Here is a 27998-nt window from a genome sequence, read left to right as displayed (position 1 = left end):
ACTGACGGGCGGTAGGTATATAGTATAATAGTCACTGTCACGTAAAAAAAGAATCTGACTGATTGATATTGACACTTGACACTGCTAACAAGCAATCAATCAGTATCAGAAAAAGCTGTGTTGTGAAAAATAAAAAAAATATAACAGGCAAACAGCAACACGTAAATTATAATACTGTTTTAGAATAAAAATAAAAATATTTGATATAGGAATTGTAGAATGAATATTTTGAAACAGTGATGTCTAGAATTAAAGGTATTGAAGTTAAAGTTCAAAAAGAAGTGTTACAAACACGCAAATATGGCCTCAATGAGATCCTTAAAAAGAAAAACGACGATCAAAATAATTCTAAAGATGCCACAGAAAGTAAGTGTAATCGATAGGAAGTTATATGCTGTACAATAAAAAACCTGCTCTGTGGAATATAGCTTCTTCCATAAAATAATGTTTTGAGGTTAAGGACATTAGCAGATATGTGCCTGGTAAATTCAATTTTAAGACGATCCCTCTCCTTGTTTTTTATAGAGCATCAGATAAAAGAGTTGTTGCACAAGCTTCCAAGATTGGATAAAATATTTGAAGTTCATCGCAAGATTGGAGAGGGAACATTTAGCTCAGTGTACCTGGGCTCGCTGCGGCAGCACGCTGCTCTGCCCGACAGCGAGAAGCGATGGTTTGCTATCAAGCACCTGGTGCCCACTGCACATCCTGCTAGGATAGAACACGAACTTCGCTGTCTACAAGATATTGGGTTAGTATATGCAGATTATAATGTACAAGTTTTGTGGTTGTGCTAACATATTTACTGAGAAGTATTCTTGATCTGTTTTTGCATCAATCCCAGACGGCCATGTTTAGCAGAGGACATTCATGGACTGAAGGTGATTCTTCATCTTATTTAGAACAAATGCATCATGTATCTAGTGAGATACATGACAGTTTATCAGTTGATTAACGTTGATGTTTGTTATCTATTGTGTTTCAGAGGCAAAGACCATGTGATAGGAGTGGAGTTGTGCCTTCGCAATTTAGATACTATAGTTTTTATCATGCCTTACATACCTCATAAGAAATTTTCAGTAAGTTTATTTTTAATTTAAACCAATTCTTGCTATTTGATAATGCCTGAATTTTTGTTTTATTCTTATTTTTAAAAGAACACTTGTGCTCTGATTCAGAGATCAGACAAATTATATACATATTTAGGTCTTAAAAGTACCTGTAAAGCTGAAATAGGATTAAATGGCCTTATATTGATTTTTATTTACCGCAAAAATATATATATTTTTTGAAGCCCTTGCTTGTTTTATCATAGAGTAGGTAAAATATGTGTATGCAATTTCTTTACCTAATATGAACTGACCAAGACAAAGAAAATCAGAATAACCAAATTAATCGACTTTGCTTAGATACAGTGAAACTTGGTAAAGTGGGACCTGGATAAGAGAAAAACCTCCATAACTGGACTGGAGGACTGACAACCTCGATGGCGCAATGGTCACCATGCCGGACTGCCGAACCTGAGGTCCCGGGTTCGATTCCCGGTTCGGTCGACATTTGTGTGATGAGCATGCTTGTTGGCTGTGGTCTGGGTGTTATGATATGTATTTATAAATATGTATATATGTAGCTATATGTAGTTTATCAGTTGTGTTAGCACCCATAACACAAGTTAATAATTAACTTACCATAGGGCTAACCGACCGTGTGTGAAAAAGTGACCCGGCATTATTTATATATTATTATTGCTATTTTCTTTTTTCATCAGAGTCACCTCTATAAGTGAATTTAACTGAGATACCATTGTTTTCATTGTCCGATGGCTTATATTTCCAAAAGACAAACTAAAATGGCGGATTTTCATAACTGACATTTTGTGTCCATATTTGTATAAACATGCTTATATATTTTTGTTCTTTACATTTTTTATGATAAAATTTATGTTTTAAATTGTTACCCAATGGCCAATTGTAATATATACAAAACACATTATTTTATTTGATGATCACACCTCTATAAGTGAAATAACTTGTATTCTGATCTCTATTAATGGAACCCTCTGTAAATGAGACAGACATTTATTTATACCGGAGTATCTGAGACACAGGTTAAGTCGAATATCTCTTTAAGTGAAACGATATTGCCCTGTAACCTTGAAGTCTCACTAATCTCACTTTACCAGCCTTCACTGTATTACAAATTACAATGAGAAAGATTTGTATACATATAAAAAAAACCGGCCAAGTGCGAGCCGGACTCGCGCACGAAGGGTTCCGTACTATTATTTATAAAACCTTCCATAATTATAAAACATTATTAATTTATTCTGTTAATATTTCAAGCATCTACCTGTTGCCGTTCGATATCGAGCAAAAAAATCACGTTTGTTGTATGGCACCCCTAAATATTTATTTTATTCTAGTTTTCAGTATTTATTGTTATGGCGGCAACAGAAGTACATCATCTGTCAAAATTTCAACACTCGTAACTATCACGGTTCATGAGATACAGCCTAGTGACAGAAGGACGGACGCACAGAGAAACGAAAACAATAGCATCCCGTCCCGTTTTACCCTTTCTACCTAAACATAATTTTAGGTACAAAACTGTTATGTGTGTGTTAACAGAGGGGCTGTCTGTTACAATAACCTATCTTTTCTACATTTGAATGATATGACATTTTGCATGGATTGGAGACATTTTTGGCTATGATAATTTACTTTTTTTTACTATTTTTGTAACATCGTATTATTTATTTGATCTCTGAATCTTTTCTTGTCACTACTTAAGTAATCCCTCATCCAATTCAAATGTTTTATTTCACATTGTATGTTGTTTTGCTGTCTCAACTGTGTCCGGAAGATTTTTAGGGTTCCGTAGCCAAAATGGCAAAAACGGAACCCTTATAGTTTCGTCATGTCCGTCTGTCCGTCTGTCCGTCTGTCCGTCTGTCACAGCCGATTTACTCGGAAACTATAAGTACTACAGTGATGAAATTTGATGGGAATATGTGTTGTATGAACCGCTACAAAAATATGACACTAAATAGTAAAAAAAAGAATTGGGGGTGGGGCCCCCCATACATGTAACTGAGGGATGAATTTTTTTTTTTCGATGTACATACCCGTGTGGGGTATCAATGGAAAGGTCTTTTAAAATGATATAAAGTTTTCTAAAAAACATTTTTCTTAAAGTGAACGGTTTTTGAGATATCAGCTCTCAAAGTCGTAAAAAGTATGTCCCCCCCCTCTATTTTTATAACTACGGGGTATAAAATTCTAAAAAAAATAGAGGTGATGCATGCTAATTAACTCTTTCAACGATTTTTGGTTTGATCAAAGTATCTCTTATAGTTTTTGAGATAGGTTGATTTAACTGTAATTTACGGAACCCTTCGTGCACGAGTCCGACTCGCACTTGGCCGGTTTTTTTTCTTATGCCAAGATTTCACCCCAAAACTAATAGGCATTCTTTCATAACCTCATAAAATATCTTTTTGTTATAAATAAATAATTGTTTTGCAGTCGTTTATTGAAAAAAAAATCCGGCGCGATAATAGGCGCGCATCTAAACCTTTATGCGCCTTGTCACAGCAGATTTCTATAAATGAAGCATTTATATTTTTGGCCCTTTTTTAATCTGGCATGTTTATTAGCAAAGAACCAATCCCGAGTGATGGCTCTGACGCGATGCGCTGCGGGCCAATCACCGCTTTATCCCACCCCCGCGCCTCACTTCATACCACAAAAGGGACCCAATAAATCAATTCTGCGCCGGTGAAGGTCAGCGCTCAAGATTCGTGCCGATGATTATAAGACCAATCGTTTTCCAATGACATTCGATTGGTCTGCCATTTGATCTATACGGCTGTTTGCTCTACATATTGCAATCGTAATTAATTTGCAGACAATATGATTCATAATTGAATCACAGAAACGTATAAAAACGTTTATTTAAAAGAAAAAAATAGTGGAATGCCACATACGCTTCAATCGTAATTGAGTCGTGGACCTCTCAGTCGGAAGTGAATTGTATGTCGCTTAAGTAAAATTAGTAGAATCGCGCTCCTGTTGTATTTTTAGGTTTTCTAAAAATCTAAAGTTTATTCAAAGTAGGCTGAAAATCTTCGTTAAAACATTTGAATAATGCTTGATTCCTAATAAAAAACAAAGATTCGCAAGCGAAAAAAATGTTTCGTTCGTTTATAACAGCGGTTCAGAAACTTAATTTGGCTGCTGCTCACTTTGAGAATAAATTAATTTTTAGCGCCCCCATTTTTCCTACTTAAAACAAATTGAACTTCGAAGCCTCTACACAACGCCCCCATTTTTTTCTGGGTCACTTATCTCTAGGCCTGTAGCGCTCGCAAGAGGGCGTTATCGACCACTTTGGGAAAGGCTGGTTTATAGGAACCACACATAGGTGGCGTGTGACGAAATGTGGACTAGTTCGGTTTTCAATAGAAGAGGTGTGACAACTAACATGTAATACGATATGTGTGTGCAGGAGTACGTGGGCGAGATGGACGCGGCTGAGCTGCGACAGTACATGCGCGCGCTGATGATCGCGCTGCGTCACGTGCACTCGTTCGGCGTCATCCACCGCGACGTCAAGCCCAGCAACTTCCTGTACGACCGCGACAATCGCCGGTGCGTACCCGCCACCCCCCGCCGCTCCACGCCGCATGCTCTAATTATCGTCGCGCTAATTATCTATTCACTCCAGATACTTGCTGGTTGATTTTGGTCTGGCACAACGCCTTTGTCCTGCGCCTGAGGAGACTCCTGCCCCGCCTCCCGCGCACTCCAATGGCATACGAAAACGGCCTCGTGATGAGGTATGTGGTATCCTGATATTCATTTTCTTTTTTATCTTCTGAAATCTGCCGCCCCTGTGACGCTGCCGCCCCTTAGCCGCGGCCTATTCATAAATCCAGGACTGAAGCTTACACATTCAGTGAATCTAATGCAAGTGACTTAAACAGCTACCGGAGTAAGTTAAGAAATACGAGTGTATGTTAGGAGGAGGCCTCATCAGCTGCCAAGCGAGTAGCGCTCGACCTCAGCACGGGCGCGCCCGTGGCTTGCGCCGCGCCGCCTGTGCCGCGCTGCGCGTGCGCGGGCGCGGGCGGCGTGTGCGGCGCGTGCTCGGCGCGTCCGCCGCCGCGCTGCGCGTGCGCGGGCGCGGGCGGCGTGTGCGGCGCGTGCTCGGCGCGTCCGCCGCCGCGCTGCGCGTGCGCGGGCGCGGGCGGCGTGTGCGGCGCGTGCTCGGCGCGTCCGCCGCCGCGCGCGCCGCGGGCCGGCACGCAGGGCTTCCGGCCGCCCGAGGTGCTGCTGAAGTACCCGCACCAGACGACTGCGGTGGACGTGTGGGCGGCGGGCGTGGTGCTGGCGAGCGCGCTGACGGCGCGGTACCCGTTCTTTCGCGCCGGGGACGACGTGGCGGCGCTGGCGGAGCTGGCGGACCTGGTGGGCACGGAGCCGCTGCAGCGGGCGGCCGCGGCGCTGGGTACGTGTTGCGCGCAGCCGGGAGCGCGGTGGCGGCGCGGCTCTGACCACTGTGTGTGCAGGGCGGCGCGTGGTGACGTCGTCGGCGCGGCGCGGGCTGTGCCTGCGCAAGCTGGCGGCCTGGCTGCGCGGGCAGGGCGCGGGGCAGGCGCGGGGGGCGGGGGCCGAGCCCGGCGCGCCTCTCTGCACGCGATGTCGGCTACCGCGGAATCAGTGCCTGTGTCGTGATGAAATCAAAAAGGTATTACACAGTTACAGTTTCGAATTCCATACTACTCAAGTAGAATAGTAGTAGTCCTCCCGAGTAGGATATTGCAATTAATAATAATTTAATAAGTAGGAACTCATCAAGTAAAAAATACCTTTTATCCCCTAAGGGTTCATACGCACTATGCACGCGGCAAGCACAATAATTATGTACGTACCTAATATTCATTTCTGTGCGCACTGCGATGCGGCTACCCGCAGACCGCTCCGTTGCTATACGCACTGTGCGGTTCAGTCTGCGGCTGCCCGCCATGAGTGACTGTTTTTTAGTTCTTCGAAAAATATTGCAAAATGCTTGATCTCATCTCGTGTTTGCAAATAAGGACGCACCCAGTACTTATTTCTTTGTTTTTTTCTTTACGTAACGTATGCAAAAGTAGTAAATAGCTGCAACTTCTTCCACGTCCATCTTTGAAATGGATCTACATGACCGCAAATCGCAACGGTTCTTCAACCGCACGTCTGCCCGCGATCCGTGCTGGCCGTATTCGCAACCGCATCTTGCGGTCAGCCGCGCGGCTAGCCGTAATGCGGCTACCGGCATAGTGCGTATGAACCCTAAGGGTCCGTTCAGACAGACCGGCTCGGAGATCATCAGCGCGCATTTTTCTTCACACAGACCGGAATCGGTTCCGATCGGCTGAAAGAGCAAGCAATCTCTAAACGTCTGCAAGAGCGGGAAAAATAACGCGATCGGAGCCGGTCGGCTCCTCTTTTTATTTGACACCGAGCGCCTTCTGAACGGACCCTGAGAGTGGCATGATTTGAAACATGGAATGGTGTGATGGCAGGCGGAGGAGTTCAGCGCTGCGCAGTCGGTGGCGGGCTTCCCCGACGCCGCGTTCGCGCTGGCGGCGCGCCTGCTGGACCCCGACCCGCGCTCGCGCATCTCCGCCGCCGCCGCGCTCGCGCACCCCTTCCTCGCCGACTGATCATACAAGAGCTGCCAAATCATTCTGAGAATTAACTATTGCTGGAAAAGTGACTCCACGTTCGTACTAAACACCAGACGTAGGTACATGGTGGAGTGGTAGGTTAGTGAGGTTTTTTATTGTTGCTTAGTTGTAATGGAGATCTCAAAGTAAACTTAAGTTTTATAACAAGTACAAAATATATTAATACCGACAAGCTGCACGGTAATCTGTGCACGAACTATTTATTTAATGTTCATACCATGTGCCTTTACACTTGTGTTCAGAAGAATGTTGTTATGTTACCTCATTGTAAACAACCTCTATATTAAAATCTAAGTTAAGAAATTTGTTTTTTAATTTCTGTCCTTAACACATACGCTTCAATCAATGTAATTGAGTCGTGATTGGATCTCAGTCGAATGTGAATCGTATGTCGTATGTAAAATTAGTAAAATCGCGCCTCTGGCCGGCACAGCTGGCCAACCTCAGCTCGCAGGCCGCCTCGCCCCTCCGCGCCTACGCGGTTTTGAATTGCACTCCAGGTAGGGCAAGGTGGGCACGCCACCAAAGTGGCGGTAAGTCCCCTCTTTGAGGAGTGGCTCGGAGGAGTCACGGCGCCCTCACGTACCGCATGACGCAGGTCCACACCGGACACGATTGTTTCGAGAGGTACCCGCATCGAATCGGTCGTGAGGAGGCGCCCGGGTGTCACTACTGTGCGGATAGCCCCGAGGACAAGGTGGACCACACAGTTCAGGAGTGCCCTGCGTGGGAAGGGCACCGCCGGGTCCTCGTCGAGGCTTTAGGCGGCGGCGACCTTTCGCGTCCGGCCCTGGTTCAGGCCATGGTCCGGGGCGAGAGGGAATGGGATGCCGTCGCTTCCTTCTGCGAAGCGGTCATGCTCGAGAAGGAGGCGGAACGCCAGAGAGTTCGCAACTCTCATCCCGTGAGCGTGGGTCTGTGGGCGGTGAGTTCGGGTGGCTCATCGCTCATGTCTATTTTTAGACAACAGACCCGTGTCGGCGGCGCGCGTTGTTCCACGCGCTCCTCAAAGAGATGTCAGCAACCCCAGCGGGGCCCAATAGGGCCAAGGCCTGCCGGGGCTGCGGGTTGTTCGAAGGAGATACCTACCGTGGCCCTGGCACATAAAAAGGCCTACGACGGATCACGACGGTTATTAGTCAGTAAGAGTCTGACACTCCCTCACCGCTGCTAACCCACAGCGGGAAGGGTCATTTGATGGTTTTTGACGTCGTTAAAAAAAAAAGGGGTAGGGCAAGGTGGAGTCGATTTTGCAGCGATTCGTTTTCGTCATTAACTTAAATTTTTAATACAACGTTTTTTCATTGAAGGTTATAAATGGCAATATGCTAAATAAAATTAATCCAAATGAAATTCTACCATCTTCATAGTACGCCAATTCTGCCAGATAGAAGGAACCGGACAAACCATTGTTCTTATACATTTCCTAAAACGATATTGGAATTTATACAATGCCTAGGAAATGTATGTATAAAATAATTATTGAAAAAATATTTTATACATTTCCTACGTAGCTTCGGAATTGTATTAATTTCCTAGGAGCTGTATACAATTCCTAGACTTCATACATTTTCGGTAACATATATCAATGTGTGAATAGTGATTATGTAACGGTATTCAAATAATTCAAATTCAATTCAAATAATGTAAACATTTCACATAATTCATTCCAGATTTTCTTTTTTACGGTCCTGTTGCTGTAATCATCCGTCCTCGAATCCCACAAAGCTGGGCGTGTTTGATTTTGAATTAGGTATAAATTGTTCCGTGTTAAATTCGCTCATTGTGAAAACGGGTTATTCCCGTTCGGTAACACCCTTTCGTGAACACTGTTGACCATCGGGAAAAAAAAGTTTCGTTCGTTCACAGGGTTGACGAACGCTACTTATTATTTCGGGTAATTCCCGTTGGGTAACACATTTCGTTCCTGTCGTCAACACTGTTGACGATCGGGAAAAAAAAGTTTCGTTCGTTCACAGTGTCCATGAATGCTGGTTTTTCGCATCGAATCGCAATAGCAGTTTTAACCATATCGGGCATTCTGCTACTAATATAAGACCAATCGTATTCCAACGACATTCGATTGCTTTGCGATTGGTCTGCTATTTTGGTGATTTTGGTCAATACGGTAGTTTGCTCTACAATCATATTGCAATCGTAAATCATTTGCAGACAAAATGATCCATTATTGAATAACATAGAAGGATAAATCGTTTATTTCAAAGAAAAAATAGCGGAATGCCACATACGCTTCAATCGTAATCGAGTCGGGATTGGATCGCAGTCGAATGTGAATCGTATGTTGCTTAAGTAAAATTAGGAGAATCGGGCCCCTGTATGGACAATCACGTGTCGCGCGGCTGTCGCGCTGCTCTGTTTAGTATGGAATTTAGCCGCCTGTGAACAGCGAGTCTGTCGCGCTGCTATAGCCGCGCTGCTGCCGCACTACTTGCGACGTAATGTGAAGGCACACTTAGAGACAGCCTCAGGAGCCTGATTCTAATAAGTTAATAATGTCACAAACACACAAACTCACATCTCTCACCCTAATAGGGCATGCAATTTCGGTAAAACAAAAATTACCGGTAAAAATTCGGTAATAAAAATATTTTTACCGGTAAACCGGTAAAACGGTAATTTTTGTAATTTTTTTGAAATGTGATATTATAACAATAAGATTGGGTAGTCTTAAAGCAAAAACTAAATAAATATGCAAAGTATAAGGTGGTAAACGTTTTTTGTGTCGTGGGCCGTAACAAAAAACATGTCAGTACCATCCGTACGCGATGTCGCCGATAAAATGCAAGAGAAACGGCTGCGATGGTACGGACATGTAAAAAGGAGTGACACCTGAGGACATCGGCAGTGTGAATGTGATACTCAATCTCAATATACCCGGTCAAAGGGGCAAAGGCAGGCCGAAACCGTGGTGGTTGAGTGTCGTAACATGAAAATCTGCGAACTCGAAGAGGAAGATGTCTATTCAGGAGGATAGAGCGAAGTGGAAGAAGGAAGATACGGAAAGCCGACCCCGTCACAAGACGGGATAAACGCTAAGAATTACCGTAAAATATATATTTTTCATTGAAGGGAAAGCCCTTTTTTATGGTAAATCATCAAATGACAGACTCTTTCTATCTAAAACCCATGTTTTTTAGTAGGCGTTTTATGGACCAGGGTAGCGGCAACTCTTTCGAACAATCCCGCGGCCCCGGCAGGCCTTGGCCCTGCTGGGCCCCACTGGGTTTGCTGACATCTCCCTGAGAAGCCCGTGGAACAACGTGCGCCGCTGACACGGGTCTGTTGTCTATGCAGACGGTGGAACGATGAGCCACCCGAACTCACCGCCCACAGACCGACGCCTACGGTGGCCGGGAGTCGTCTCTCGACCCTTGGCGCCCATGGTGTCTTCCTGGTCCACTACAGAGGCTGGGATGAGAGGTGCTACTCGCAGTCGCTCCGCCGTCTCCTTCTCGAGCATGACTGCTTCGCAGAAGGGGCGACGGCTTCCCATTCCCTCTAGCTCCGGACCATGGCTTGAATCAGGGAAGGACGCGAAAGGTCGCCACTGCCTATTGCCTCGACGACAACACGGCGGTACCCTTCCCAGGCAGTGCACACCTGGACTGTGTGCTCCACCGTGTCCTCAGAGCTGTCCGCATGGTGGTGAAGTAAAAGCCCTTGCTCAGTAAGGTCATAGAGTAGGTAAAATAAGCATTAGCTACATGTGTACCTAGTATGAGCTGACAGCTATGAGGAAAAACAGAATAACCGAATGAATACAATTTGTTTAGATTTTATAAATTAAGATGAGAAAAAAGATTTGTATCTTACCTAGAGATAGTTAAGGACACACAAGTTTACTTTTCTAAAAAACAGCAACTTTAGCACTCTTACAATACGTAATGTATGCAACATTACATTATATTCGGGCTACATAACAAAGATTTGACGTTAAATGAACAATTGCTATATTTTATCAGAAAAACGTAAAAACCGGTAAATTACCGGTTTCATATTATTTTTACCGGTAATTTAAAACTCGCAAAAATGGGCGATTTACCGGTAAAAACGAAACCGGTTAACCGGTATTGCATGCCCTACACCCTAAACGCATATTCTCTCCTCTCCTCTCCGCTCCATTCCGTCGTGGGTAAAAAATTAAATAGAAATTGAATCGCAATAGCAGTTTTAACCTTAGCGGTCATTCTTCTACTGATATAAGATAATGATATTGCAATCGTAAATAATTTACAGTGATTCATTATTGAATCATAGAAACGGATAAAACTTGAATCATAGAAACGGATAGAAACTTGAATCATAGAATCTGATAAAAACGTTTATTTTCATCCCACCATCTCGGAAAGAGTATTTTACCCTTTGATATCTGAGCGCAAAAGCCGTTTTTAACCTCTAGAGCGGCAAAGTGATTTGAATTTAGAACATCGTGTACAATACTCCATTTGTGACAATCTTGATAAGACTTTTCAAACAATACATATTATAAACAATTAAAATAATTATTCAATTAATTAAGTAATTTTTATGATTATTTTTACACAGATTTTTAACCTCGTTTCATTTTTAAACTGGGTTTTCAAATGAATGAACTTTAATAAGTAGGTACTTACTTCTTTTTAATTTGATACTCATTCGTGCGCGCCATTTTGTTTTTTAACCCCCGACGCAAAAACGACGGGGTGTTATAAGTTTGACGTGTCTGTGTGTGTGTGTGTGTGTGTATGTGGCATTGTAGCTCCCAAACGAATGATCCGATTGTAATGCGGTTTTTTTTGTTTGAAAGGAATGGCATTCGGGAGTGTTCTTAGCTATGTTTGGTGGAAATCGGTTCAGGTCTTCAAGGTCATCAGCTCGTTTGATAGGTGTGATAGGAATGTTACACGCTCAGTTTACTTACAAGCATATGTGGGATCTGAAATTTGAAACACTAATATCTTCTGGAACCACTGAGCTGGTCTGCTGTTAGGGCACGAAGATAGGAGACGTAACCCTGAACTGCCTTTTAGTAAACGCATCGAGTTTGGGCTCGTTGAATTTGTCTTGACTAGTTCTCTTCATGATTCTAATTGACGAGAACCTGATGCTGGAAATGGGATGTGACGGATGAAACCCTGGAATGCCGGAATGAAACGGATAAACCGATTTATATTTTTGCTGAAAATCTAAAATGACCAAAAGTGAATCTTTATTGATTCTTAATCTGTGCAATTCTTTCAGAGCCAGTTTGTCATGAGGATTGTTAAACAGCTTCCTTTGGCCGTGATCGCATATAGCGACCCCATCTTAAAATAAAAGAAATTAAATGAAGGAAGGAAAAATTAAGGAGCTCCTTCAAAAAGCATGAAATAAAATTAAATTATAAATTTAAAAAACCCCCGACCCAAAAAAAGTACGCAATTAAACCCTATATAAAGCAAAAAATAACTTTAAACACTACGTAAGTACCAACTAAAGCATGTCAGACTAAACAAAATTTTGACGTGTCGGGGGACCGCTTTTTACCTTTAAAAATACTTACATAAATCAAATGATACCTACCTAATTACAACACTCGTATAAAAAAACACGTATCTAAACAAAATTATATACAAAGTTATAAGTAGTATATAATTACTTCTAACGTTAGGCTAATAAATAAGAGCGGTCCCTCGACACGACAAAATTTTGTTTAGTCTGACATGCTTTAGTTGGTACTTACGTAGTGTTTAAAGTTATTTTTTGCTTTTTATAGGGTTTAATTGCGTACTTTTTTTGGGTCGGGGGTTTTTTAAATTTATAATTTAATTTTATTGCATTTAGAAATTTCCTCGATGAGGTGGGATGAAAAGTTACGTGTTGCGTAATAACTATTAAAGGAAAAAAATAGCGGAATGCCACACGCTTCAATCGTAATTGAATCTCAGTCGGATGTGAATCGTATGTAAACACTATGGAGGGGTTTTACATTTGCTTTATCGTAAACTAGCAAAAATACTCTTGATTTCATAAAACTTTATTATAAAATTGTTATTTGCAAGCAGTCTTTCGTCGATAAAATATTTTCGTTCACTCAATAAGGTTACCATTACGACAAACTCGACTTTGCTACGGTACCGTGAAATGCTCCAACTTTGCCACCAGGTAAATCTTTGCCCCAAACATAATTTCTATGAAAATCTACTAATTTCACAAAAACTACCAAACTTACGACCACTTTAGTAATATTGGTAGAAAATCGAATATGCATTTGGCAACACAGAATATAACGTTCGCTCGTAACTTCACTCAGTTACCAGTCGAAACTTGTCGAACACGGAGTGTATTTTTGTGGGCAATTTCTGTGAATATTTGGAAGTTAATTTGTGCATTATGGCGAATACACCGGTAAGTTTAATCTATTGTTTATGTGTAAAATAATGTCCTGAGTCTTTTGATGATAGTTTCGTTGCTGTAATTCATGTAAATAAAAAGTTATGATAACGGGCAATGTTACCCAGTAATGTTCAGCCGTATCATTGTCAACATTGCCCGCTTTAACGAAACACCTAGGGTTGACACTTCTTATTTTATTTTTACACGACTATCAAAAAATGGGTGTATGTTTTAGGGTTCATATCTTTGATTTTATAATTTCTAGATGGAGCGCGTCTTAAACCGCAACAATAAAAATGGCGCAGCTTCGAGTCTGAGCATTAGACGCTCATTTATATAGGTTTTTTGTTTGACCATAACTCACTCTATGTAATGTCTGGGGCAGAGCTTGTTATCGGTTTTTTCATATTCGTCAAAGTCAAAATGCTTTTTAATGTAAAAAATTATCTTTTCTTTTCTCTTTTCCCGTCTCTTCTCTCCTCTCTCTCCTCTTCCTTCTCCTCTTCCGTCTTCTCTTCTTAACCTTTTTGAACATAAACTATCCGTATACGCATTTGCATTTTTGTATTTCAGAAAAACACACATAAATCACGCATTAGACAAAGAAAGTCAAGACGAGAACTGGGATCACGAATGTACAAAAATTATTCTTACGAAATGTTGATGCTTGCGTGTGAAGCTGTTCAGTCAGGTCAAATTTCATCAAGAGATGCTGAAAGACAATTTGGAATCCCAAGGCGTACTATAGTTAATAAAATAAAACAAGTACATTTGAAACCCGTTGGTCGCCCTACTGCTTTAACAACCAAAGAAGAAGATCAAATAGTTAAGGTTTTACAAGCTTCTAGCACCTTTGGCTCCCCGCTAACAAAATTAGATCTGAAGCTATTGATTCATGAATATGTGAAGAAAAACTCAAGGGATCATATTTTTAAGAATAAAATTCCTGGTGATGCATGGGTACAGAGCTTTTTGGTAAGACATGCTAATGAATTGACTTTGAGAACTACCCAAAATATTTCAAAGGCGAGAGCTGAAAAGGGATCTCAAGAAATACTTAATTATTTCAAGAATTTAAGTACAACATTGAAAGATGTACCAGCTGAAAACATTGTCAATTTCGACGAAACTAACCTTTCCGACGACCCAGGCTCTTCTAAGAGCATTTTTAGAAGAGGGGTGAAATACCCTGAAAGAATAGTGAATTCCACTAAAGGAAACATATCTCTGATGTTTACAGCTACCGCTGCTGGTAGGTGCCTCCCTTTATATGTGGTTTATAAAGCAACAAATTTATACTCTGAATGGATTAATGGAGGACCGCCAGAAACCAGATATAATTGTACTAAGTCAGGCTGGTTTGACAGCGCCATGTTTGAGGATTACTTTGAAACAATAATTATTTCGTGGGCAAAAGAAACTGAGGGGGCAAAAGTTGTCATTTGCGACAACCTATCTAGCCATTTGAGTGTCAAAGTAGTAGAGTTGTGCGCGCAACATAATATTAAGTTTGTATTCATCCCTCCGAGGTCAACACATCTTACACAACCACTAGACGTTGCTTTTTTTGCGCCTTTAAAAAAGTGCTGGCGTAAAATTTTGTACCAGTACAAGCTCAAAAATCCGACCCAAACTACGTTAAATAAAAAACATTTCCCGAAATTGCTCAATGAATTAATCGAAGTAATTAAGATAAATGAAAAAAGGAACATAATAAGTGGCTTTAGGGCATCAGGAATATTTCCATTGAATCCGCAAGAAGTTCTGAAAAAGATCCCAGAAATGCAAGAGGAAATAATATCATATGGAATCGATCAAGTACTAGTGGATTATTTAACAGAGACCAGGGCGCAAAAGCCTATGCAAGTACAGAGGAGTAAAAAAGTCAATTGTGAGCCAGGCAAATCGGTAAGCATTTCTGATATAAATGTTGGTACCTGCAATAAGAAAGTAAAAAGGCAATCCGTTAAAGTTTCTAGTGTTCAAAAAACAAACGATGAATCTTCCTATTTAGACGAAAAAACTGGCTTTTATGTACCAGGAATTGTTGATCTTTGTTCAGAAATTAATGATAATTATGCTCAAGACTTGGAAAATACTATCAGTATCCCCCAGTGGCAGGATACAAATATTCCTGAAAGTCTTAGCAAACAATGTATTGATGTAATAAATTCTTATTTAAGCCAATCATTGCGTATTGAAATGACAACATCGTCCTCTGACCTTTTTAAAGCTTCAAATGATACCACAAACACATGTCCTGCTAAGAAAAGTAAAATAACAATTCTTTCGAATATTCGCATAAAATCTCCAACACCAGCAAATGATGTTTGTTTGTTAAAAAATGCTACCACTATGGCAGAGAATATGCCGTTTGTAGCTGCGTTTAAAACAGACTTGCCGATATGCCTACAAGACGGGAAGAAAAATAAATTAAAGAAAAAAATAGAGAAGATAAAAGATAGAAACAATAAGAAAAGTAATAGTAACCATGCAGTAAGAAAAAATCGAAAGGGGATAAATTCAGTCCGAAGATGTTCTTCAATAAAAAGAAAACATAAACAATATTCTGATACTGAGTCAAGTTCTACATCGAAAGAATTTTTAACAGTTGATACCGATGAAGAATACGAGACAATAAATGATTTTTACATAGCTGAATTCCTCCAACAAGAGGATAAAGAAAATTTTGAGCCCCCACAAACGACTTCCTTTGGATTACATGACATTGAATATTTTTCTGAAAATCAAGAAAAAATTAAAGAAAATGATTGGATTATTGCTAAGTTTGCTACAAAAAAGAGTTTGAAACATTTTGTAGGTAAGGTTTTATCGATTAATGGTGTAAATCCTGTGGTAAAGTTTTTACGCAAGGTTAAAGAATCTAAATGTGATACAGGAACGACTTTTTCTTATCCAACAGTTGACGACATTTGCACCATTGAACATTTAGAAGATATTGTAACAGTTTTACCCGAGCCAACAATTACTCGACGCGGTCAGATTATATTTCATGTAGATTTCAGTAATTTTAACATTCAATGAAAATTTACTTGCCGAACTTTTCTGAATTATTGTTTCTTAGAATTCCATTTTTCGAAAATAATTTCATAAGTTGGTAAAAATGTTAATTATAATCCCGTAAACTTTAATTGCAACTGAGTGAAATACTGTTTTGAAATATTGTTTTGTTGATTGTTTGACAGTTTCCAATCTTATTCAATCATATATATAGATAAATAAATAATACATAGATTATAATGATTGATACTAGTAGGTAAAATGATAATAAATATACCGTGAAATTTTAATGGTTGTTTTCCCGCAGCGAAAAAATACAAAGCAAGTAGTCCAGTTGATTAATTTTTTTATTAATATGACAAGAAGTTTGTTCTACGAAGTCGAAGATTATTTTGTCTTTATAGTGCGATTTGTTGGCCACTGTAAGATAACTGTATTTTTTTAAACTAATAAAATCTATACATGTGTAATGAATAAACTATATCTACACAAACATAATAATATATAGAAAACAACTATTAAAACACGGTATGCAACTCAGTGCATTGATTAGTTGCTAAAAAAATAAGTTAAATTACTGAAGTGATTTGTTAAAGACTGTGTTCTCCAAAGAATATTTTAGTATGTAGATTGAAAAAGTGAGAATTTATACCATTCCTCGCGTTATATTCGGGGAAAGATAATTATCTAGTTGAAACATTATTAGGTTTACATTTTATAATTAATAATAAAAATGTTAATAGGAGTGTTGACAATTTTTTTAAAGTATAATTTTGATGTTTATGTAAAGAAGCGTTAAAAACAATTTTAAGAATTCTAGAAAAATTAAATAAAATCTTCTCATAATGCCAGAGATATTAGCGTCCAAAATTCGAGGAGATATCGCTATCCTCTTCTCGCTCGAAGTTTGACGGTATTGACGCCACGGCAAAATAATGCCTTCATTTTTCATTATTTTTTTACATTTGATATTTTTTATTTGGTTCATTTCCGTGCGATCTATTTCATGAAAAGTGTAACTATCTGCAATAGGTAGATATACTTTTTGTGAAATAGATTTCTTGATAGAGACTTTGAGCTTGTGAGGTTAAAGACTAATTATTTTTATGTTTTTTTTTTTAGTTACTTACGAATAGGTATTTAATTTTGTTTTGTTTAGTTATCAGATTTCTTTAGTTGATTTAAAAATCTCAAACACAATTACGAGTACTTACGATTGATTTGACTTAATAAACCACTTTGTACCTAAAATGTTTTATTCCCTGACTTTGTAGAAATTTATCCAATGAGACAACCCTGGCACTTTTAAATCGCTATAGAGCGTTTGTATGGAGAAGGGAAAAAATATCAGGGTAAGATTGCCCATCCATTTTAATAGGAAAATATTCATGATATGGCATAACTTTATTTAGCTATCGCTTACATTGCCAGAAAGCTTTAGCTAGTTTTTATGGCATTGAAATAAGGGTTATAATTCCACTAAAATCATGGTGGGTAAAGTTGGCTAAAAGTCCAGATAACTTTGCCCGCCTTAAAATTTGTTTATATGATCAAGAACGCGATGTCAAAATTTAAATATTGGCTAACCAATGCATGCGTTTAATCTTAGTGTTGCCACAGATAAAATATATATCCCAGGTTACATACAAAAATCTTGAAGTATCTTGTTTTATTCAAAAAATGTGGGCAATGTTGGCGTATTTCACGGTACCTATTGGTGCGCAATAGTGAATTTAAAAAAGCAGTCAATAACCTGTCACATCATGTTATTATAAAGGACAATGCCAGGGTCTGGGCTCATAGTTTGCCCAGCAGTGGGAGTAGTTCCAGGGGGTTCCTTAGTGCACTCTGAACACGTAATGCAAATATTTTTGAAATCGCTCCCTGGGGTCCCGAGGAAAACCGGTTCAAATATTCTCCATGAAGAGTCACTTTACGAGGCCTGAGCCATTTGCCCACTAGTAGGAGTGGTTGGAATAGGTTCTTTACTTCACTCTTAACACGAAATTAAAATATTTTTATAATCGGTCCCAGGGGTCCCGAGAAAAACCGGTTCAAATGTTCTCCTTAGATAGTCACTTAACAAAGTCTTTGGCATTTGCCCAGTAGTGGGAGTGGTTAAAGTAAATTCTTTACTTCACTTTTAACATGAAATTAAAATATTTTTGAAATCGGTCCCTGGGGTCCGGGTGAAAAACCAGTTCTTATATTCCACATGAACAGTCGCTTCACAAAGCCTGTGCCATTTGCCCAGTAGTGGGAGTGATTGAAATAGATTCTTTACTTCACTCTAAACATGAAATCAAAATATTTTTGAAATCGGTCCCAGGGGTCCCGAGAAATTAATCTGATAAGACTTTTCTGCCAAATAAGTCTTACTCATATGTATATTGACAATCTCAATGCTCAGGATCTCGCTGTCAGGATCCAGTACTGGAAAATGTTGGAATGGGTTTTTTTTACTGTGATTTTCAAATAAATTCTAAAAGCGTTGGATTCTAATAAGAACTGACAATGATTTTCTGAAAAAAAGGCAATTACCGCAATATTTTTGAATTTACGGTTTAAATCTACAAGGCGCCTGCGCAATAAGCTGTCTTCTAGAAAAATCTTATCAAGACGAATAAAATAAGCTCGAACATGAGGTAGTTAGTAGATACCGTTGAGGAGTTCCCTCGTCTCTCTGTCGTCTCCATTGTCAGGTGAGATCTTAACCTTTACAGTTTTGTTTTGTCTGACACATATACCCGAATGACAAGGTTTTACTCGATATGTGTCTACAATTTTTCGAGAGTCGCTCCCGATTTTTTTAGAGATTCCATCACCAGACCCTGGGCCGGATGACAAATGAACCATTGAGGAAGTAAGCCCTTTCAAACAATAAAATAATTGTTGAAATCGATTGGTAAACGACGGAGTTATGCACGTACAAACGTAAAAAGAGTACAAAGGAATTAAGAACCTCTTCCATTTTTGGAAGTCGGTTAAAAAAAAGTTGTCGTGTACAATACCTCGTATTTGTCAATGAATACAATTCATTTCAATTAAGGTAATAAAAGTGGAATAGTTAAGAGTTAAGCTAAAGCGTAAGCTTATTTTTATGTAATATTGAATAAGAGTCAAACCAGTTTTTCTCAGGACTCCTGGGATAGATTTCGAAATGCTTTGGTCTGGGACCTAATATAAGCCTATGGGACATAATACACTATGCAGTTACTGTGGGCAACACTTGAGCCCAACTTCCATACAAAGAATAGCATTGTCCTTTATTTCATTTGTAAAATATGTAGTAGTTAAAGGCAGCAGTGGTTTGTATGATGCATTTCATAAAACTACGAGCTATTCCCTAAGAAAGTGTATTATAGGTAATAATGAAACTGTTGCATTCATTGTATAAGGCCAAATATGGTTGAAATAGGCCTCCTGAAACACCACAAAAAAAGTGCCTTGTTCTTCACCTGTGGTGTGGAAGAATAGACATACATAGTATTGCTCTTAGTAACTATTTTAAATGAAGTGCAGTTTTATTCGAAGCTTACTTTTAAGTCCAATGTGGGGCATTACTTGTATTTTTCACATCACCTATGAATTACAAATTATACATAACCTAAAATTCCATATTTTAATATGGTTATAATAATATGTTACCAGTCATCACTACACTGACTGGTGTACTAAAGTCACACAGAAATTGAAGATGGTTCAAATTGTTTACATTCAGTTAAAAACCTGAACATAATTCTAGACATTGCATTGAATTCCTTAGGGCCTAGTGTGCGTTTTACAAGAGAAATGTTCTCAAAATTATGATAACGACTTGGCTTAATTTAAGAGACGGATGTTAGCTCACATGATTCGAATATTTCCTTTCAAAGCAGTTTTGGCAGCACTGACAAGACAAGCATACACGAATGGCAGCTTCAATTAAATAAACATTGTAAAGCATTGGTACTCAGCTGAATCCGGTTAGACTGGAAATCAACCCCAACAAAGTTGGGAAAAAGGCTCGGAGGATGATGAATTAAATTAACATTACTAAAAGTAAATACTACACAATTAAGTCAACATTTAACATGCATGTTGGCACTAAGCCCCCTGGTTAGCAGACATTAGTACTAGTTTTTCCAGAAGTTGGGGTTTTGTTGTAGTCTCCGCTCAAAGTTCTGGTACCACGTGTGCAGAGTGTTGAGTGGTATGTACGACACTCCTGGTGTGGCTGTCATCTGCTCCTGTGTCACAGAGAATGACGCCACAAAGTTCACTAGATTCTCTAACATCTTCTGGGCAAACGTTATGTAATTATTCTGTTGCTGGGCCTGAAACATTGGTTTATGTATTTAACGTTTGTAACAATGTGCTTATTGACTTGACATTCATGCTATTGTACAACTTATAGGATACTTACAATGGAAGAAGCCACCAGTTGAACATTAGATTCAGGCTCAATAGATATACCAATCTGTGCATTATGACAAATCTGCTGTTGCCCAAAAGCACTTATGAATTTATTGTCACCTGTAAACCATAAGGATAAAAGTGGGTAAAGCACCGGTTTGTAACAAACATTATTATTGAAATTGATTACAGTATTAATCAAAGAATCTTACTAGATAGTTCATGTAGCTTCTTTAAAGTTCCTATTTTGAAAATGGCAGAAGGTTTCGTATTAGATATATGACCGAGAAGCTGCCAGTTGGGAGGAGCCGCGGGATCCGGCCAGCTCCAGTACACCATGCCCACCGTGCCGACCGGCAGCGGCGCGACTCCCGTTAAGAACACCACCGCATGGTTTATATTGTCCGCCTCAGTGATGGTAATGAGGAACTGAGTATCTGACAACGTTGCAAAGTCTGTCTGCACCTATAAACACAAACAAAAAATAACACTAGTTTACAAAATCAAACTTTTTGCCTGTTGCCGTGGATTTAATGGCTGGTAACATTCACTTATGTTTAGTTTTTATTAATTACACCCGCAAATTTTTTTTTGTAGCTCGACTTTACGTGTTATTGACTTTCTCTTTTCTGAACCTTTTTCAGTCGCTGAAGTACGTATTTTATTGTAATTATACAAATATGTGAAGTTTTTACAACACGAGTAGTTCAAGGAGGCGTTGTTTGAACAATCCAAACCATGTTTATTACTTATGTGGAGAATATGTGTTTGAGAAGTGTAGAAATGTCATCAGAAACGCTTAAAAATACTTATTTTTTTATATTTTGGAATGTTGTTAGATAAAAATGACAAATCTTGGGCTCCTGATTGTGTTTGTAAATCGTGCGTTGAATACCTAAGATTATGGAAAAGTGGTAAAAAAAGTACTTTTCAACTTAAAACACCAACTATTTGGAAAGAATCGGAAAATCATCTCGACGACTCTTACTTTTGTAGCGTGAACATAAACAGCTTAACCACCAAAAATCGAGCTAAATGGCAAAACCGAAGTAGTACATGTGTTCAGCGTCCAGTGCAGCATTCACCTGACCTTTCAGAGAATAAAAATTATATTGAATTTTGAAAAATTATAATGAAAATTATGTTGAACTTGTCGAAGACCTGCTCTTACAATTAAGAGATATGGGATGCGATTTGAGCATAAACTCACTTCCTCTTCAGTCATCTGGACAGATTTCCGGAAAATTTAGGAGATATGAGCGAAGAGCAGGGGAGAACGTATGCATCAAGATTAACGTGTCATGGAAGAACGTTATCAGGGTTTCTGGGATGTAAATATGATGTCTGACTATTGCTGGTCTCTGATACGCCATTTCCCAAAGTCTACACATAAGAGAAGAGCTTTAAAGCCAAGTTTTTTGGAACTCAACAATTAATATAATTTTTAAACAAATATTCTTTAAGGTAAATACACGTTTTTTCTCTATAAACCGCACTTACCTGAATCTCAAAAACTAGAGCTGATAAAAAAAAACTACTAATAGTTTTAAATATGGTTAAATATGAGTAGTCAACAACAGCTTAAAAAATCCCGGCAACAAATGTACTGTAAACTAGTGTAATCATTACAGGCTTCACATGAAAACTTAATTTAGAATTTTGGTTTTACTTACGAGACGACCCGATACAATTAAACCAAACACATTAGACATTTTAATCTGTTTAATTGTAATAATCCAACTAATAAATAGTCCTTTTACACACAATAACCTAAACAGCCTGAATTCCACTTTATTCTAGAAACATTTTTCCCCAGTTTGCCTGCTGATATTTCTTTCTAGATTCTACACCTTGTTGTATGTAGCTATAGCGCGGTGTTATTAAATTAAATGTCGTAAATAGGGACACGAAAAAAGTATCGATGCTTTGTGGTATCGAGTACATTCCAGTTCGATACCGATACTTTTGTACTCGATACTTTGCAGTCGATACTTTTACTCAATAAGTACTTTTTCCCAGGTATCGTATCGAATGAAGAATTTAATTTAACAGCGCTTTCTAGCTCACTCGTTGAAATGTTTTAAGACACTCTGTCTTAAAAAAAGAAACGACATTTGATTTCTGGAGCCACCATAAGAAGTTGGCACACACTAAAAAACAGAATAATAAAGCAAGTTCTTCATCACAGCCTGAAATGAAGGATGAATTAAGCTACTACTTATCGGCACAGGTTTCGCCACTTTCAGTAGATCCCTTAAAACAATGGGAAGATATGAAAGTAGTTTTCCCAAAATTATATTAATTGGCACGAGAATGAATATATATCAATCACTGCGACGTCAGTACCTTCAGAACGATTATTTTCTAAAGCAGGAAGTACCATCACAAAAATTCGAAACCGCTTATCTCCAAAAAGGCTCAACAAACTTCTATTTTTAAGTGACTCTACGGAGGAGGAATGGGAACTTTAATCTACTACGCGGGTGAAACCGTGGGACACTGCTAGTTTTTAGTATACCTCAACTTAATATTGTTTCCTTTTGCTACATTTTCGATTTGTTTCATTCATTCTATTTTCCATTTTTCTATTATTCTATTAAATTTGTGTAGGTACCAATACCATTTGTTTTTTATGTCCTGCTGAACTGAAGTAAAACTGACATTATTTACTAACTGATATTGACCTAGCAAATTTTGATCTAAAAAGTACTCGATACCTTGAAGTATCGATACTTTTATTTCGATACTTTAATGAGTACGATACTTTGTTATCGATTCTACTCATGAGTACGGTATCGATACTTTTGCTTCGATACCGTGTCCCTAGTCGTAAATGTCAGTCAATGTCTTAAACAATCTGTGGATAACAGAAGTTTGCAGTGTTTTTTTTTGTCGTAATTACGAAGCTTTTAGGTAGATACAGTATAAGAGTAACTTAAGGGGTCGGGGTCCATAGATCTATACATATAATAAATCTGTAAAAAAACTGTGTCTGTACATTGAATATATTAAAAAAATAATAATTGGGTGGGGTTTAGAAACAGTAATGGAGCACAAATCCAAAAAAAAAATTCTGTCTGTATGTCTGTTTGTTTGTACACGCTAATCTTCCGAACTACTGAACGGATTTCAATGATTTTTTCTTTGTTGTATCAGTATTAAGCCTGGTCAACATATAGACTATAATTTATCTTCGAAACTTGAAGACTGATGCAGAACTCCAACAGACCAATAAAACTATAAGAGATACAAATATGGTGCCGTGGCAAAAATTATTTCATTTGATGAGCATTTTCAGCTGAGATAATAAATTTTAAAATCTGGAACACCTGATGTGGACCCCAAGAGCCCAGCTTCTCTGTACCCTATACAGGTATGACGTTTTAGCAAAAGTTGTTCAATTTGATAAGCACTTTCTATTGACTTATACAAATTGAAGATCTAAAACATCTGATGTGGAACTCCAGGGGCCCAGCTAGACTATAGCATATAGAGGTATGACGTTTTAGCAAAAGTTGTTCAATCTGATAAGCACTCTCTGTTGACTTATAAAAATTGAAGATGTAAAACACCTGATGTGGAACTCCAGGAGCCCTGCTAGACTGTATGAAGCATATGAAGATATGACGTTTTAGCAAAAGTGGTTCAATCTGATAAGCACTCTCTATTGACGCATTTTTCTTTTCTCTCTCACACAAACAAATAATAACGAAGATACAACAACGCTTGAATTTCGTGTTAAGTCACTGCTTAGTAAAAATTTGACATACCTAGACGTGGCGTCACGAGCCCCCGCTCTCTAACTTTGTTGCGTTATATCTCATTATTATTTTGTATGTCTCTTCCAGACCTCGGGACTACAGAGTTCCGAATTTTTGGGAGGCAAACGTGGGGCCGAAGCCAACACGCTGAAGTCCTTTTGAGACAACTTTAATGAAATGGTGACACAAAACCGACGATTATCCCTTTATACACTATAGAAATGAATCCAAGGACAATCCCCGGTGGACGTCGTTAAAAAAAAAGACAATCCCCGGTTCTGTGCTAAACTATGGAGGAAAACTACTTGGGCTATTGTGACGGGATGTTAGTGGATGACAATGTATTAGGTACATGTGAAAACGGCAGGTGGAGACTCGCCACCTCACTTACTGGGCCCCCGGGAACCAGTCACTGAATAGCAACAAGAGGGCAACAGGGACATGAGCGGCTGAAGGGTGAGGATACCTCGGCGGACTTTAAACGCAGATTACGCGCTCCCTGTGCTTACCATGAGGCACCTACCCTCCGAGCAAGGCTACTAATCCGGCTCTAGCGACGGCTCCACTCTGGACGGCCAAGCCAAGCCAGAGGCGTGAGACCTACCCCCGTCGTGGTTCACTCCGACCGGCCGGAGATGGGGGACAGTATACACTCCCTGGAGAACTCAATATATATAGCCCCGCGGGGTCGCTACTCCCCGTCATCAGCCTCAGATGTCCTGCGGTGCCTATATCTCATTATTATTGTCGTTATTATCTCAAGAGCCTTTGTCCCAATTATGTTAGGGTCGACTTCCAGTCACGATGCAACTGAGTACCAGTGTTTTACAAGGAGCGACTGCCTATCTGACCTCCACAACCCGGTTACCCGCTCAACCCAACACCCCTTGGTAAGACTTACTGGCTTCTGACTACCCATAACGACTGCCAAGAATGGAATGTTCAATGACAGTCGGAACCTACAGTTTAACATCCCCTCCAAATAACGGTCATTGGTATCCAAAATATACGTAGAAAGTACATACGAACTTAGAAAAGTTGCATTGGCAGGCACTTGCCAGACCTGGAATCAAAGACGCACGCTCATACTTAAGAGATTGGTTCTCTACCCACTAAACCACCACGAATTCCACTAAGTCACCACGACTTTGTCATCTATTTAATGTTTTTTTACGTAATATTTTTACCACACACAACTTAAATGCGGACTAATTAGAATCACTACTTTTATCCCTATGTTCACGCCTATTGCGACTATTCAGATCTTTGATTTTGCTGACCCCGTAGTCGCTGGCATAAGGGACAGGATCCGCGTACGAAGTCGCGGGCAGAAGCTATCTACAATAAAATGCAATTAAAAAAAAGTAGTTTCCCGGGTAACTGGGCTGAGGGGGTCCGATTGACACTAGCCAGTCGCTCCCAACATAGGTGGGAAAAGGCTAGGTAGATACCTAATGAAAAAAAAAAACACTAATCAATCTTTAATATTCACCCACTAGCTACACGCTAGTTAAGTATGTAGTAGCTCAACGCCCTACCTATACGCTAGTAATTAGTAAACTAATGTATCGACATTCAAATCCTTTGTTGATGGTCTTGGTTTGACGCAGGGGCACGATTCGACTGAGATCCAATCACAACTCGTAAACGTTTTTATCCTTTTCTGTGATTTAATAATGAATCATTTTGTCTGCAAATGATTTACGACTGCAAATGATTGTAGAGAGAACAAAATCACCAAAATGTCTGTGTCGATTTTTTTTGGGGGGTGCTCAATAGGTAGTCCGCCCCGGGTGCCATCCGATGCTACCCCGCCACTGGATCATACTTGATCGTAGCACCTGAACGAATGAACCGATTTCAATTTAGTATTTTTTTGTATTATACAGGTGTTTTACGGGCAAATGTTTTAGACATGTTTTATGAAAATCGATTGAGCCGTTTAATACCGAGTTTACACTCTCGCCTCGCGCCTCACCTCGCGCCTCGCCTCGTACCTCGTCTCGCAGCTCGCGAGGTAGCGAGTGCCTGTTTTCACTCTCGTGCGTTCGGTTTGCAATGCCCTTTGACTCGTGCCCAAAAAACCGCCTCCGAGGCGAGCGCCGCGAGTGGCGAGGCGAGCTGCGAGGCAAGGCACGAGGAAGCGTTTACACTCTCGCCTCGCGCCTCACCTCGCAGCTCGCGTCGCCACTCGCGCGAGAGTGTAAACCGGCTATAAAAGTTACAAAGGTTTTACGCTTTAAAGTCGCTGTCAAATAAACTTGTTAGGTCAACATTAAGTTTTTCGGTTCATAGCGGAAAGCAAAAATAGTCTATAACTGACAGAAATAGTGAACTTATCACTCACAATTACGGCTGCCATCCGTCCGGGTTTCCCCGGATTTGTCCTTGTTTTGACCCCGTCCGGGGGACGTCCGGGCGGGTTTTCAAGAAGCGTCCGGGGAAAACCCGGACACTTTTCATATAAGAAAACACCTTACTATATATACGTATTTATCGGCATTATAATACAACGCTACCTTCATTCGGTGTAAGAGTAACACGATAAAATAACAACGGACCGCCCTCCATCGCCACACCCTCGCGAGTTCAACCACTTCGATTGGATGATGTTGGAAAACATTTCAGTAGATTCATCGTGGCCTGAAGTAGAAAAAACTGTTCTATTTCTGAAAGAAAGAAACATTAATATAGACGACTCGAAATTATTTGACGAGTGGAGTGGGTCAATTTGAAAGAATTTAGCCTAAATCTTTCAGACGAAGAGAAAAAATTGAGCGCTAACCAGCTTTGGCTGATTTTTTTAAAACAAAGAATGCACATCTGCACACTGAATTAAGTAAGATTGTGCAATATTTTTTCTGCATACCTGCTCATAATGCGAATGCGAATTTTCATTAATTATAGTTCGGCCATTCAGAGAATGCGTTCCTGACACGTCGCGATTGAACTGACGACGTAACTACATTCATTGATTATTGATATAATAATGTTGTTTTAATGCTCCTCAATTGTTAAAACGGTAAACAACCAGCAAAAATATTTTTATCGTAACTGCAACGCCATTGCAAAGTTACGTCGTCAGTTCAATCGCGACGTGTCAGGAACGCATTCTCTGAATGGCCGAATCAGCAATGGACGAAAGAAACTCGTTAGACTCTGTGTCTAACGAGTTCTATAGGTATAATATTTTTTTGTAAAAAAATTGATTTGTTTTTGTTTATTGCTAAAATTACACATTGTAAAAAAGAAAAAAAAAAAGAAAATTAAAGGTCTTTTTCTTAATATTATTTTCGGACCCGTCGTGGGGGCCTAGTGGGTAAAGGACCAACCTCTCAAGTATGAGGGCGCGGGTTCGATCCCAGGTCAGGCAAGTACCAATGCAACTTTTTTAAGTCTGTATGTACTTTCTAAGTATATCTTAGACACCATTGACTGTTTCGGATGGCACGTTAAACTGTAGGTCCCGGCTGTCATTGAACATCCTTGGCAGTCGTTACGGGTAGTCAGAAGTCAGTAAGTCTGACACCAGTCTAACCAAGGGGTATCAGGTTGTCCGGGTAACTGGGTTGAGGAGGTCAGATAGGCAGTCGCTTCTTGTAAAGCACTGGTACTCAGCTGAATCCGGTTAGACTGGAAGCCGACCCCAACATGATTGGGAAAAGGCTCGGAGGATGAATGATGATTTTCGGAGCCGTCCGGGGAAAAAATGCGAT

General features: G+C 39.7%; 3 protein-coding genes across 4 annotated transcripts; 2 read left to right on the top strand and 1 right to left on the bottom strand.

The window, feature by feature from the left end:
* Positions 1 to 28: 28 nt before the first annotated feature.
* On the top strand, positions 29 to 7033 carry LOC124641045 (cell division cycle 7-related protein kinase-like). The gene is made up of 8 exons (XM_047179054.1): positions 29 to 366; positions 526 to 751; positions 986 to 1079; positions 4507 to 4649; positions 4726 to 4837; positions 5022 to 5508; positions 5570 to 5748; positions 6566 to 7033. The coding sequence occupies exons 1-8, from the start codon at positions 240 to 242 to the stop codon at positions 6704 to 6706; spliced, it is 1509 nt and encodes a 502-aa protein (XP_047035010.1). The 5' UTR covers positions 29 to 239; the 3' UTR covers positions 6707 to 7033.
* A 5807-nt stretch (positions 7034 to 12840) lies between these two features.
* On the top strand, positions 12841 to 17840 carry LOC124637213. The gene is made up of 2 exons (XM_047173578.1): positions 12841 to 13117; positions 13679 to 17840. Exons 1-2 carry the CDS (start codon positions 13103 to 13105, stop codon positions 16148 to 16150), a joined length of 2487 nt encoding a protein of 828 aa, XP_047029534.1. The 5' UTR covers positions 12841 to 13102; the 3' UTR covers positions 16151 to 17840.
* Positions 17841 to 19466: 1626 nt separating this feature from the next.
* On the bottom strand, positions 19467 to 22415 carry LOC124637223 (protein OPI10 homolog). Of its 2 annotated transcripts, none has more exons than XM_047173587.1 (4): positions 22195 to 22415; positions 20734 to 20986; positions 20532 to 20650; positions 19467 to 20442 (listed from the first exon to the last, which is right to left on the bottom strand). In XM_047173587.1, the coding sequence occupies exons 1-4, from the start codon at positions 22231 to 22233 to the stop codon at positions 20242 to 20244; spliced, it is 612 nt and encodes a 203-aa protein (XP_047029543.1). In that variant the 5' UTR covers positions 22234 to 22415; the 3' UTR covers positions 19467 to 20241. The 2 variants fall into 2 exon arrangements, with proteins under 2 accessions (XP_047029543.1, XP_047029544.1); XM_047173588.1 differs by having other exon boundaries at positions 20532 to 20641.
* Between the last annotated feature and the right edge of the window lie 5583 nt (positions 22416 to 27998).

Source organism: Helicoverpa zea, chromosome 2, assembly GCF_022581195.2.
Source record: "Helicoverpa zea isolate HzStark_Cry1AcR chromosome 2, ilHelZeax1.1, whole genome shotgun sequence".
NCBI classification, from domain to species: domain Eukaryota; kingdom Metazoa; phylum Arthropoda; class Insecta; order Lepidoptera; family Noctuidae; genus Helicoverpa; species Helicoverpa zea.
Note: the sequence above shows the minus strand (reverse complement) of the source record. Positions and strands in the feature narration are given on the sequence as shown.

Bases quoted from the DNA above. Each gene is read 5' to 3' on its own strand.
- LOC124641045 (XM_047179054.1), top strand. From the start codon at position 240: ATGTCTAGAATTAAAGGTATTGAAGTTAAAGTTCAAAAAGAAGTGTTA. The intron at 4,650-4,725 runs GTGCGTACCCGC...TATTCACTCCAG, and splicing joins TACGACCGCGACAATCGCCG to ATACTTGCTGGTTGATTTTG. The intron at 4,838-5,021 runs GTATGTGGTATC...AGTGTATGTTAG, and splicing joins GAAAACGGCCTCGTGATGAG to GAGGAGGCCTCATCAGCTGC.
- LOC124637223 (XM_047173587.1), bottom strand. From the start codon at position 22,233: ATGTCTAATGTGTTTGGTTTAATTGTATCGGGTCGTCTC. The intron at 20,987-22,194 runs GTAAGTAAAACC...TTGTGTTTATAG, and splicing joins TAATTGTATCGGGTCGTCTC to GTGCAGACAGACTTTGCAAC. The intron at 20,651-20,733 runs GTAAGATTCTTT...TTTTATCCTTAT, and splicing joins GAAGCTACATGAACTATCTA to GGTTTACAGGTGACAATAAA.